The sequence below is a fragment of the Oncorhynchus mykiss genome, chromosome 16 (genome assembly GCF_057628025.1).
Source record: "Oncorhynchus mykiss isolate SJ-2025 chromosome 16, ASM5762802v1, whole genome shotgun sequence".
Classification (NCBI taxonomy): Eukaryota; Metazoa; Chordata; class Actinopteri; order Salmoniformes; family Salmonidae; genus Oncorhynchus; species Oncorhynchus mykiss.
Window position 1 is genome coordinate 20,548,088 of NC_143037.1, and position 13,257 is coordinate 20,561,344.

At 41.5% G+C, this 13,257-nt stretch overlaps 2 protein-coding genes across 3 annotated transcripts; one reads left to right on the forward strand and one right to left on the reverse strand.

Annotated features, from left to right (window-relative positions):
• Positions 1 to 47: 47 nt before the first annotated feature.
• Positions 48 to 6,299, reverse strand: tsr3 (TSR3 ribosome maturation factor). 2 transcript variants are annotated; one of them, XR_016487167.1, is made up of 6 exons: positions 5,870 to 6,269; positions 5,078 to 5,288; positions 4,647 to 4,840; positions 1,123 to 1,388; positions 935 to 989; positions 48 to 840 (listed from the first exon to the last, which is right to left on the reverse strand). XR_016487167.1 is itself a non-coding variant. In XM_021565158.3 (6 exons), the coding sequence occupies exons 1-6, from the start codon at positions 5,988 to 5,990 to the stop codon at positions 672 to 674; spliced, it is 918 nt and encodes a 305-aa protein (XP_021420833.2). In that variant the 5' UTR covers positions 5,991 to 6,299; the 3' UTR covers positions 48 to 671. The 2 variants fall into 2 exon arrangements, 1 of the variants encoding a protein (XP_021420833.2); XM_021565158.3 differs by having other exon boundaries at positions 1,221 to 1,388; positions 5,870 to 6,299.
• Positions 6,300 to 6,405: 106 nt separating this feature from the next.
• On the forward strand, positions 6,406 to 12,612 carry gnptg (N-acetylglucosamine-1-phosphate transferase subunit gamma). Its single transcript, NM_001165061.2, is given in 11 exon segments — positions 6,406 to 6,461; positions 9,064 to 9,118; positions 9,234 to 9,301; positions 10,355 to 10,409; positions 10,607 to 10,690; positions 10,824 to 10,917; positions 11,103 to 11,217; positions 11,331 to 11,413; positions 11,707 to 11,832; positions 11,999 to 12,080; positions 12,229 to 12,612. Coding segments are annotated over 11 exon segments (873 nt in total). The 5' UTR covers positions 6,406 to 6,433; the 3' UTR covers positions 12,312 to 12,612.
• The last annotated feature ends 645 nt before the right edge of the window (positions 12,613 to 13,257 follow it).

The following is a 13,257-nucleotide window of genomic DNA, read 5'->3' on the forward strand; positions in this document are numbered from 1 at the left end:
AATGTATCGACACTGTCTAAGGATACATGCACACAATAATACGATTATTGTTGAAAGTCAGATTAATTTAATAGTTCGTTTAAAACGTTAACATGCTTTGCAAAATGAACGATTTCCCTAATAATCCTGTTTACATGGACACATCTGGAATCAGGCTATCTGATGAGAAATAAATGCATAAAAATCACCAATCAAAATAAACGGTCGCTGTGGTAGAACATGTTATTTTTGCGAAACCTACTTGATTCTGAGTTCGGACATATAGTTTGTACTTGAAAAGTATTTCCAAATGTATAGCCTACTTTCAGTTTTTCCAAACTCACTTCACTCCCTCAAGAGTGAGGCTTGACCTACTGGTGCTGGCAAATCAAATACACTACTAGAACGAGGATAACGCAGTTTATATGTCCTAATAATTCAAAATATTGATCAGAAAACCAGGTGTTTTAATCGACATATGCTTACTTCGATTGTAACCATATGACGATTAAGATAAACAGAGTAAACTGTTTACATGACTATTGCCATACTTGGCCAATTGCCATAATCCGTTTAATGTCGAATTAGTGTCCACGTAAACCCACACAATGTTTAGTAAACAAAGGGACTCAATTTCACGTAGTGAATACGTCTTGCCATTCTCCTCAAAGTCCCCAGTATATCCACATTTTTCATTGCACTTTTGATGACTTTCCTGGCTCTTCCTCCTCATCTCCAGTTTCTCTATCCTTTCCCCCATTGTCCTCTTCCTCTTTGACATCACCGTTGTCATCTTCTGATGTTCCAGAACTTCCAGCTTCCTCACCATCACTCTCTGTATCATCCTCTTCCTCAGCAACACTAAACAAAGATGAAATGCAATACCATTTACCAACAAAGTTTGCATAACAAATGTGAATTTTCAATTCAATACAAAGCAATGGGTCTTTATTACCGAGGGGGTCTGTTGAGATTCATGCATTCTCTCCCTGAGTCAACATCGAATGGATCTGCAAAGACAATGGATTAGACATTTTTGGTTCAAGACAGTCTCTGAAGAAATACACAAACACTCAAAGTAAAATATGTTAAAGACTAAGCTTTCTATGTATGACATCAATAGTGCTCTCTCCGAAGGCATACCGGTCTTAACACCTTCTTGTATGGCTAAACATTCACCCCTCACTCAACTCCAAATATTTCCTGGGATTTGATCCCAAACTTCTCCAAAAGTACCTTACCAAACTCCTCTTTCTCAGGAGGGGTGTTAAGGTACTCTTTCTCCACAGCCAGCAGCTCCTCCTCTGACTGACAAGCTGCATAGCGATCCAGCAGAGTCTTGTTCAGATCCAGAAACACAGTCCCCCACTTAAACTTCCTTAGCAGAATCACAGCCAGGTCCTGAAAACCTGCATTTAAGACATGTTAATTAATGATTGATCATGACACTGCCAACACTTAACACTACTAAAGTAATCTGATGGTAAAACCAATTCATTTGTATAGATTAAATCAAATGTTATTTGTCACATACGCAAAATACAACAGGTTACAACACCTTACAGTGAAATGCTTACTTACAAGCCCTTAACCAACAATGCAGTTAAGAAAAATAAGTTAAAAAAATAAATAACTAGCAAGGCTATATACAGGGGGTACCGGTACAGAGTCAATGTGCAGGGGCACAGGTTAGTTGAGGTAATTGAGGTAATATGTACATGTAGGTAAGAGTTAAAGTGACTATGCATAGATAATAACCAGAGAGTAGCAGCAGCGTAAAATAGGGGGTGAGGGGGACAATGCAAATAGTCTGGGTAGCAATTTTAATTAGTTGTTGGGGGTAGAAGCTAAAAAGCCTTTTGGACCTAGACTTGGCACCCCTGTACCGCTTGTCGTGCGGCAGCAGAGTAAACAGTCTGTGACTAGGGTGGCTGGAGTCGTTGACCATTTTTAGGGCAATCCTCTGACACCGCCTGGTATAGAGGTCCTGGATGGCAGGAAGCTTAGCCACAGTGATGTACTGGACCGTACACACTACCCTCTGTAGTGCCTTGCGGTCGGAGGCCGAGCAATTGCCATTCTAGAGAGTGATGCAATCAGTCAGGATACTCTCAATGGTGCAGCTGTAGAACCTTTTGAGGATCTGAGGACCGATGCCAAATATTTTCAGTCTCCTGAGGGGGAATAGGTGTTGTCATGCCCTCTTCACGACTGTCTTGGTGTGTTTGGACCATGACAGTTCGTTGGGGATGTGGACACCAAGGAACTTGAAGCTCTCAACCTGCTCCTCTACAGCCCCGTCGATGAGAATGGGGGCGTGCTCGGCCCTCCTTTTCCTGTAGCCCACAATCATCTCTTTTGTCTTGATCACGTTGAGGGAAGAGGTTGTTATCCTGGCACCACACGGCCAGGATTCTGACCTCCTGCTTATAGGCTGTCTCATCGTTGTCGGTGATCAGGTCTACCACCGTTGTGTCGTCTGCAAACTTGATGATGGTGTTGGAGTCGTGCCTGGGCATGCAGTCATGGAACAGGGAGTAATAGTTTGCAAAAAACATTTCCTGCCAGTTCTCTGCTGCCTGTGACTGGAACGAATTGCAAAAATCGTTGAAGTTGGAGACTTATCTCCCTCACCAACTTTAAACATCTGCTATCTGAGCAGCTAACCGATCGCTGCAGCTGTACATAGTCCATCGGTAAATAGCCCACCCAATTTACCTACCTCATCCCCATACTGTTTTTATTTATCTACTTACTTTTCTGCTCTTTTGCACACCAATATCTCTACCTGTACATGACCATCTGATCATTTATCATTCCAGTGTTAATCTGCTAAATTGTAATTATTCGCCTACCTCCTCATGCCTTTTGCACACAATGTATATAGACTCTTTTTTTTATTTTTTCTACTGTGTTATTGACTTGTTTATTGTTGACTCCATGTGTAACTCAGTGTTGTTGTCTGTTCACACTACTATGCTTTATCTTGGCCAGGTCGCAGTTGTAAATGAGAACTTGTTCTCAACTAGTCTACCTGGTTAAATAAAAATTTAAAAAATTAACAGGAGGGGACTGAGCACACTCCCCTGAGGGCCCCTGTGTTGAGGATCATCGTGGCAGATGTGTTGTTACCTAGCCTTACCACCTGGGGGCGGCTGTCAGGAAGTCCAGGATCCAGTTGCAGAGGGAAGTGTTTAATCCCAGATTCTTTAGATTAGTGATGAGTTGAGGGCCCTATGGTGTTGAACGCTGAGCTGTAGTCAATGAATAGCATTCTCATGTAGGTGTTCCTTTTGTCCAGGTGGGAAAGGGCAGTGTGGAGTGTAATAGAGATTCCATCATCTGTGGATCTGTTGAGGCGGTATGCAAATTGGAGTGGGTCTAGTGTTTCTGGGAAAATGGTGTTGATGTGAGCCATGACCAGCCTTTCAAAGCACTTCATGGCTACAGACGTGAGTGCTACGGGTCGGTAGTCATTTAGGCAGGTTACCTTAGGGACTATGGTGGTCTGCTTGAAACATTTTGGTATTACAGACTCGGTCAGTCACAGTTTGAAAATGTCAGTGAAAAGACACTTGCCAGTTGGTCAGCGCATGCTCGGAGTACACGTCCTGGTAATCCGTCTGTCTCTGCGGCCTTGTGAATGTTGACCTGTGTAAAAGTCTTACTCACAGTGGCTGTGGAGAGCATGATCACACAGTCATCCGGAACAGCTGATGCTCTCATGCATTTAATTTTTTTCCCCCAAAAATTAATTTTTTTCCCACAAAAACAGTCTTGTCCCATCGCTGCAACTCCCGTACGGACTCGGGAGAGATGAAGGTCGAGAGCCGTGCATCCTCCGAAACACAATCGCACTGCTTCTTGACACCATGCCCACTGAACCCAGCCACACCAATATGTCGGAGGAAACACCGTACACCCGGCGGCCGTGTCAGTGTGCACTGCGCCTGACCTGCCACAGGAGTCGCTAGTGCCCGATGGAACAAGGACATCCCTGCCGGGACGCTGGGCCAATTGTGTGCCGTCCCATGGGTCTCCCGGTTGCGGCCACCTGCGACATAGCCTGGACTTGACCCCAGAATCTCTAGTGGCACAGCTAGCATGCATGCTTCAGTGTTGCTTGCCTCGAAGCGATCCTAGAAGTAATTTAGCTTGTCTGTTAGGCTCGTGTCATTGGGCAGTTCGCGGCTGTGCCCCACTTTGTAGTCTGTAATAGTTTGTAAGCCCTGCCACATCCGACGAGTGTCGGAGCCGGTGTAGTACGATTCAGTCTTAGTACTGTATTGATGCTTTGCCTGTTTGATGGTTCGTCTGAGGGCATAGCGGGATATCTTAGACTCCCGCTCCTTGAAAGCGTCAGCTCTACCCTTTAGCTCAGTGCGGATGTTGCCTGTAATTCATAGCTTCTGGTTGGGGTATGTACGTATGGTCACTGTGGGGACGACGTCACCAATGCACTTAATGATGAAGCCAGTGACTGATGTGGTGTACTCCTCAATGCCATTGGAAGAATCCCGGAACATATTCCAGTCTGTGCAAAACAGTCCTGTAGCTTAGCATCTGCGTCATCTGACCACTGGGCATTTGTGTTAAATCTTCTATTCAGGTTAATGCGATACGACACCACAGGTTATGAATTAACTGCAGAATAGCTCATGTCTTACCCACAATGCAGAAGGTGGCAGCAAAAGCCTCCACACAAGACAGCTTGCAGGGCTTCCCATAGTTCACTGGGTTGGCAGCGACCAAGTATGGTAGCAACCGAGGATGACTACCTATCATCTTATTGAAGGGCGTCTCCTCAAGTTTAGCCCAAGAGCAGTCAATGACAGCAAGTCCATTCTGAGCCACAATGTCCCTAAAAAAAAATAAGGAAAACACAGGACTCTGACTTCAACAGCACAAATACTTGCATATACTATTGCGATATGCCCCAATAATCTTGATTAGAAATTGATGGTTGTGGTCGGTTAAACATGTTCTGATCTCACAGACAGTGAAAGGGTAAAGGTATGGTCAAATTATATCCAGCCCTTTGATCTATTAGTGGTAATGATGTGCTTAGGGTTTTGGCCATGTCAAAAGCATCACTCACCTGTCTGCTGGTGAGACGTATTTGGTGCCCATGGGGCTCAGAATGAGTCCATGGAACCTCTGGTTGAGGCGTAGGTTGTGAACAAAGCCTTTGCGGACCAGCTTTCTTCCTGTGCAGCGCTTTGGGTCGCAGTGGCCCAGCTCCCACATGGCCAGGGGGCAGGGCAACTTCACCTGGGCAGCCTCCCCTGCATCATCAGGATGCAGGCTGGCTGAAACCGAGAAAAACCAACCAAGTTACCAACCTGGTCTCAGAGCATTTCGTATTATTCTATACGTAAATCCGAGGGACTTCATTTAGTATGATACCTAACGTTTGGTGTGGTTACATAAGACAGATGGTTACTTAAGGCAACAAACGAAAGGAGGGTGGTTGCTCACGGTGGATGGCTACGCATATAACAAATCTTATCACGGACAACTTTAAAATTGTATCTTCTTTTCAACTACTTACTACTAAGTATTTTGCAACTACTTAGCATGTTAGCTAATCCTTCCCCTAACCTTAACCCTTTTAGCTAACCCTTCCCCTATCTCCGAAATTTAACCCTAACCACTAACTCCTAGTAACAGATAATACGAATTGTAATTCGTAACATGTCATACAAAACAGATCATACAAATTAATACATACCATACTAAACGTAACATATCATTCTAAATGGAGTCTCGGATTTACATACAGAATAATATGACATGCTCTGAGACCAGGTTGAAGTTATATGATCACACATACACACAACATGACTGGTTAGCTGTGACACATACTGTTTCGGGAAGAGGCATACTGTACCTTGCAATGCATCATGCATCTCTTCTGTGAAACACTCAAGAGATTTCCCCTTCATCTTGTGTCGTTTATCTTTCCCCTTGTTCACTGGGCGCTCAAATTTACCCTGCTTCTTTCGCCCCATGTCAGAACTGTCAGACTCTCTCTACCTACTGTTTATTGTCTGAGAAAGAAATGTAACGTTAACCTGACTTTGTAGCACTTGAATCAACTGGTCCTACAGAAATAAACATCCAAGCAAGCTACCAAGATGACATAGAAAACATGTGTACTCCGCTCCTCTTGTTTTGAGATTATATTGTATCGCTTTAGTTGACTAAATAAAAGTATAAACAACAACTTCGTTCACTTTTCATGTGCTCACGCTGTACCGAGGAAGCACTAACACGCACGCGCAGACCGTGTATTATGGTCAGCTGACTTCTTCCCATGTTTCCCTAATGGTCACGTGGCCACTACCTGAAAAACAAACAAAAAATAGCCACGGATTATATAGCTAGTAAAGAAGTACATGAAAGTCCACTAATCATGTATTATACATCGACTAGAATACTACATTTACTATGGATGTATCTGCTCTGTCTTACCCTGCTGAGTAAGTATTTTTCACTTAATTCATGTACTCAAACAAAACAGCATCTGTCGTTTCAACGTTTATTCCGGGTTAGGTTTTAGAGGAGCGTATTGCGAACTCAAACATTGTAACCAAAATATAGAGCAGTTAAATATATACAGTACCAGTCAAAGGTTTGCTCACACCTACTCATTCAAGGGTTTTTCTTTATTTTTACTATTTTCTACATTGTAGAATAATAGGTTAGACTATGAAATAACACATGTAATCATGAGTGATGAAGTGTTGCATCTGATGACCTGGCCTCCACAATCACCAGACCTCAACCCAATTGAGATGGTTTGGGATGAGTTGGACCGCAGAGTGAAGGAAAAGAAGCCAACAAGTTCTCAGCATATGTGGGAACTCCTTCAAGACTTTTGGGGAAAAACATTCCTCATGAAACTGGTTGAGAAAATGCCAAGACTGCAAAGCTGTCATCAAGGCAAAGGGTGCCTACTTTGAAGACTCTCAAATAGATTTTTATTTGTTTAACACTTTTTTTGTTTACTACATGGTTACTACATGTGTTATTTGATAGTTTTGATGTCTTCACTATTATTCTACAATGTAGAAAATAGTACAAATAAAGAAAAACCCAGGAATGAATAGGTGTGTCCAAACTTTTGACTGGTACTGTATATATTTTCACATTATGTGGCTCTAGATTTTATTGTACATGTATATGCTTGTATATTCATGATTAACCCTGCTGACAAATTGTCGCCCAAATGTTTAACTTTTTTAATTAAAGCTGCAATATGTCTACTTTTTGGGTGACCTGGTGAAATGAACATAGCAATGTGAGTTATAGATCTGTCAATCTCATTGAGAATAGATATGAAGCGGTAGTTATGTTCTAAATGCGCCATTTCTGTACTTCCTGTGCTGAAGTTTAGTTTTTGCTTCTTTTACTTTTGGTTTTGTACACCAGCTTCAAACTGCTGAAAACACAATATTTTTGGTTATTGAAAATATATTTCACAGCGGTTTAGATAATACAATTGTACACAAACTGAAATTAGGCAAACTATTAGCATTTGAGCAATTTCACATTATGAGCATGATTTGTGTCCAATTACATATTAGCAATTGGTATCAATACACACTAGTATTAATTATAAATGACATACAGTTTTTCAATCACTTCAAGACAGTAGCTTCAAACTTAGCCCGTATTTGTTCATATTCATATGACTTTCCATGTCCATTTGCAATAGTTTTCAAAAATGTTACAGTTGGCTATTCATTGACAGCTGGAGCCATTCTGCAAATGAGGGCGGCTCGTCTTTTTTCCAATGCCTTAAAATGACCCTTTTAACTTTGAGAGTTAGTGGCCTAAGCATGGAAGCATTTAAGGTATTTTCCCAGCAAGATAAGGGCTGCATTTGTGTGTAGTCTGTTTTTTATTGCTCCTAGAAATAGAGAATATTATTTTCCAATATGTTTCCAGTTTAGGACACTTGACCAACATATGCGCAAGCCCAGCATCATCTGATATACATCTTCAACATTTGCTGTCGGTTGTCATTTTTGCCATGTGTATGTTTGAGTCCAGTAGGTTCTATTAATTATATTATACTGAACCATTTGTGTTTTAGATTCTGCACGGTTTAAAACAGTTTTTCCATACCCTTTCCCATTCAATTACTTGTATATGAATATTCACATTTTTACCCCATTTCTCTCTTAAGGGAAGTGTGTAGTGCCCTTGTTTTTCGTTTAAGAATTTATACACTTGATGCCAGGTGGTTTTTGGAATGGACATCCTTTATGAAACTTTCCAATACTTTAAACTCATGTTTATATTTAAATGGTTATTTATTCCGACTTGACTGCCTGAACAATCTGAATGATTCTAAAATGGTTGATAGAGCCGGCCTTTTCCTTCCGTTCATTCAGATCCATAGTTTTACCATCTTTATACAAATCTGTCACTATCCAAACTCCCATCTGTAGCTAACCTCTCCACAATACTGATATGTGATTAATATGTGTGGATTGCTCCAGATGGTTGCTTGGAGAGAGGTACATATGGAAACTGCGTATTTATTTCCAACAATTTTAAGAACATTCCAAGAAGCAGATATTTTTGGATGGCCTTTTTTGCATAGGGAATGCTTCCCAAATATCCAAGTGGCATGGGGTGGGATATTTCTTCAATTGCTAACCAACAGGGGGTTCTTTTGGTGGGTAGAGCCAGTATACGGTTTATCTTGTTACATGTAATATCTTTTAATATTTGGAAGTGCCATGCCTCCTTTATATTTTGACATCATTAGTTTCTCAAGGGCAATGCTAGGTTGCTTTGAATTCCATATACATTTAGTGATCAGTTCATTGATCTTTTTTAAAATCCTTGCGGTAGATTGAGGCAACATGCTCAGTTTGTAATTGATTGTAGGAGCAACTCATTTTTTATTATTTCAATTCTTGCTCTGAATGTTAAAGAGGGAGGACCATCCCAAAAAGTGTGCTTTAAAGGATTGCACAATAGCTTCTAAGTTCTCTTCGGTCTTATTCAAATGTTTCTAATTTTAGTGTGGATGCAGATGGTTTATTCTTGTTAAAATTCCTATTTTAGGCCCCTATTCATTTGCTGGTAAAATGAAGATTGTTGAGGAACCAAATACATTTGGGTAAGTCATATGTTATTCTATAATTGCATTTAGATATGTTTCAAAAGTTAAATGTATGAAGGTATAAAACATACTAATTTAGTCAGTGTAATGTGGTTCTCTCCTATTTCTCTAGGCTCAACAATCCCTTTTTGGCCCAAGGAAGTAGACTCCAGCCCAAGGTGACTCCAGGCCCAGTGTCAGGTAATAAGAATACGTATTACTTACTGGGTGAAGTACTTTATGGTCTGCAGACTGCAATAAGATATTATATAGGTATTGCAGTACAGATTGATACTTTCACCAGCAGTGGTACCGCAGTAGTCTGGTCCCTTTTCATTGTTCCTCAGTAATCAAAGGACAAGTGGAAAAAGAATCGCCTAATACAGAGGTCAAATTAAATCACAATACGTCACCAACTCGTTTACATTTGTGAAAGCAAAGGAGACGGTGCTTGCAAAGTAATGATCTAATTCTGTCAACACTGGTAGATCATGTGATTAATCAAGAATATACAGGTAACTGACAAAATAAAAGAAACGCCAACATAGTGTCTTAATAGGGCGTTGAGCCACCAAAACAGTTTCAATGCACCTTGGCATAGATTCTACAAGTGTCGGGAACTCTATTGGAGGGGATGCGCACCATTATTCCACAAGAAATTCCATAATTTTGTGTTTTGTTGATGGTGGTGGAAAACGCTGTCTGTCGCCATTCCAGAATCTCCCATAAGTGTTCAATTGGGTTGAGATCTGATGACTCTCTCACACACACACACACACACACACACACACACACACACACACACACACACACACACACACACACACACACACACACACACACACACACACACACACACACACGCACCACACACACACACACACACACACACTTTAAACCCCCTATGCTCCTTTGTGACCCCTCTTTCAAAGTCACTGAGATCTATTCTTCTAGCCATGGGAGCCAAAATAATGGGAAACTGTGCATATTTATACATGACCCTAAGCATGATGGGATGTTAATTAAACAATGAACTCCGGAACCACATCTGTGTGGCAGCATCTTCTTTCAATATACTTCAGATCCCTCATTTACTCAAATGTTTCCTTTTATTTTGGCAGTTACTTGTCTGTCTAAACTGACCATTCCTAGCATGCATTCAGTATGACCATACCTAGCACTGTATACAGTATACATACAGCCCTGTTTTTTACTTGTGCTCTTTTCATAACATTTCTAATCCTTTCTTTATAGGACCAGCACATCTCCGCCGACTAGCAGGAAAGTGCTTCAGTTACATAGAGTCCACGTAAGTACTGGGAAACTGAGCGCCTACAAAATCAACACCTAATTGCTGCAGTGAACATTATGGCAAAGTTTCGATCAAACTGTTTAGGACCCATCTTTGATTTCTGTACCAGTTTTCCAATTGTTTGATTCACCGCTAGTCAAGGCTGCAAGATGACATGTGTAGAAAATAAATCATTGTGTTGTTATTTTGTTTAGGTATAAATATGAATTCTGTCCATTCCACAACATCACCCAGCATGAGCAGTCATTCAGGTGGAACGCTTACAGTGGCATACTGGGGTGAGTGGATTCTCCACAACACAATTTCAAACTGCACTCATCCTATCAAGTGAATAAGATTCATTGAAGCATGTTATCCTGTGAATACATTATTTCCATTCATCAGTTTACACCCCCTTTGTCTTTCCAACAGAATCTGGCAGGAGTGGGAGATTGTGAACAACACCTTTTTGGCCATGTGGATGAGAGAGGGAGATGCCTGTGGGAATAAAAATAGGCAAACAAAGGTAATAAATTGCTTGTGCTCATTCCTCCCAGAGGCCAATTGACAAAGCAGGATTGGCGAGCGTTTGTGAGTAAAACGTGCAAACCCGGTCAGCGAGCATTGTGAAAGGCCTTTAAAGACATCGCAGAGTTGAATGTTGCGGTTACTGTTCTTTGTGAAAAAAAATTTTTTCTCTCGTTTCACTAGGTCATTCTGACCTGCGGTGGAAGTAGCAAGTTGGCTCAAGTGTCAGAGCCCACTACCTGTGTGTATTCTCTAAGCTTTGAGACCCCACTTGTATGCCACCCACATTCTCTCTTAGGTAAGACGAGCAAAAGCAGGGACTCTTTAAAAAAATATATAGATATTTTAATATTAAAGTTTTAAGATGGTGCTTGTTTACGTTCTAAGTCAAACATGTGTCCTCTCATCAAGTGTACCCAACTCTGAGTGACAAGCTGCAGATGGAATGGGATGAAATCGAACAGGCCCGCTATGAGAACCTCATTACTGAGCAGGTACGACTTTACTTAGTAACATAGGCATTGACCTTGCCCTTTCATAGCACTTATATGAGTGTAGGACTACACAGGAGTTTAAAGGTGTTCGCAGACAAAGCGGCAGGCGGGATGGCCTAATCAGTTTCAATGAGGCGGAATTCAATCCAGACGGAGGGGTCGGCGGATGCTTGAAAGCCAATTTAGTGGAGAAAATAGGAATCAGGTCTATTTGGGCGATATCCACTCTGGAGTTTCACTTCTTGTCTTGAAAGCGCTTAAGAAGTCCTCTAACGTGTATGTGTGTATTACAGGGCTACAATAATCTACTGAGGGATATTTTTGAGGATGCTGGTTTCCTAAAGAGCCAAAAGGTAAAGGAGAAGCCGGATATCACAACTACCTCAAAGACACATGATTCCTTGCAGAAATGCAATGAGGTAAGTTCACTGGAGAGAATCCAAAACCATTCGCGACCATGAGTAGTAATGGAAGCCCTGACATTTAGAGCGTTCAGCTAATGCTCTAGTTTAGCTATCCATATACATGAAATGTCATTGAGAAGTTGTATTAGTTTACATTTCTACGGATGCTTGTTTTATACAGGATGTCCGTAAACAGAGGGAAGAGATTGAGAGATTGCAAGCTCTCCTCACTCAACACAACATTCCCCATGAGTCAAAGGCAGGTGAGTCGGAGCATTATTATTCATGTACAAGTCCATACTTCTCCATGAATAGATGTAGGAAATGAATCGCTTTGTAAGTAACATGTTATGATTGCATTGGCCCATACAATGTTAACATGTTTGCACCCTTCCCTCCCTCTACGGACAGCTAAGGCGAAGATTCCAGTGAGTGTGACTGTGCAAAATCGGCACCTGAGAGGGGACAACGGCCTCATCGCAGACCTACTCTGAGGATTCCAGACATTTACACAAAATATTGCAGACCACTAACTGAACAGCAGAGAAGGCAGATGTCACACAATAAACATGGCAGTTCCACATTAGAGAATTCAAGTAAAAATTCTAAATACAATTTTAGATAAACAACCATGTTTTCTTGACTGTGAGGCGTACCTGTACTCCCCAATGGCATAGCTAGATTCTTAGAATATTTATTTTTCAACTCCATTGTCTGTCTGGACAGAAATCATACCTCTGCTATCAAAGGAAGTACACTGAAGATGTAAATTGTTTGATCCAGAAAATACATTTTAAGAAAATGAAAAGTAACAGCCTTGAGCAATTTTTTTTTGTTTCTTTACCCTTTATTTAACTAGGCAAGTCAGGTAAGAACAAATTGTTATTTACAATGACTGCCTTCCCCGGCCAAACCCTCCCCTAACCCGGATGACGCTGGGCCAATTGTGCGCAGCCCTATGGGACTCCCGATCACAGCCAGTTGTGATACAGCCCGGGATCGAACCAGGGTCTGTAGTGATGCCTCTTGCACTGAGATGCAGTGCCTTAGACTACTGTGCCACTCGGGACCCCAAATGCCAATTATTTTGTCATATGACATTAAAAAGGTGCTTAAACAGGCTTCTTCTTGTAGGCAGTTTACATATTTTCTTATTGTTTAACTGGCGATACGCCATCCCATCTGGTTTGCGCTTAGTGGGACAATAATTCGTTTTTCAACAGGACAATGACCCAACACACCTCCAGGCTGTGTAAGGGCTATTTGACCAAGGACAGTGATGGAGTGCTGCATCAGATGACCTGGCCTCCACAATCACCTGACCTCAACCCAATTTAGATGGTTTGGGATGAGTTGGACCGCAGAGTGAAGGAAAAGCAGCCAACAAGTGCTCAGCATATGTGGGAACTCCTTCAAGACTGTTGGAAAAGCATTCCAGGT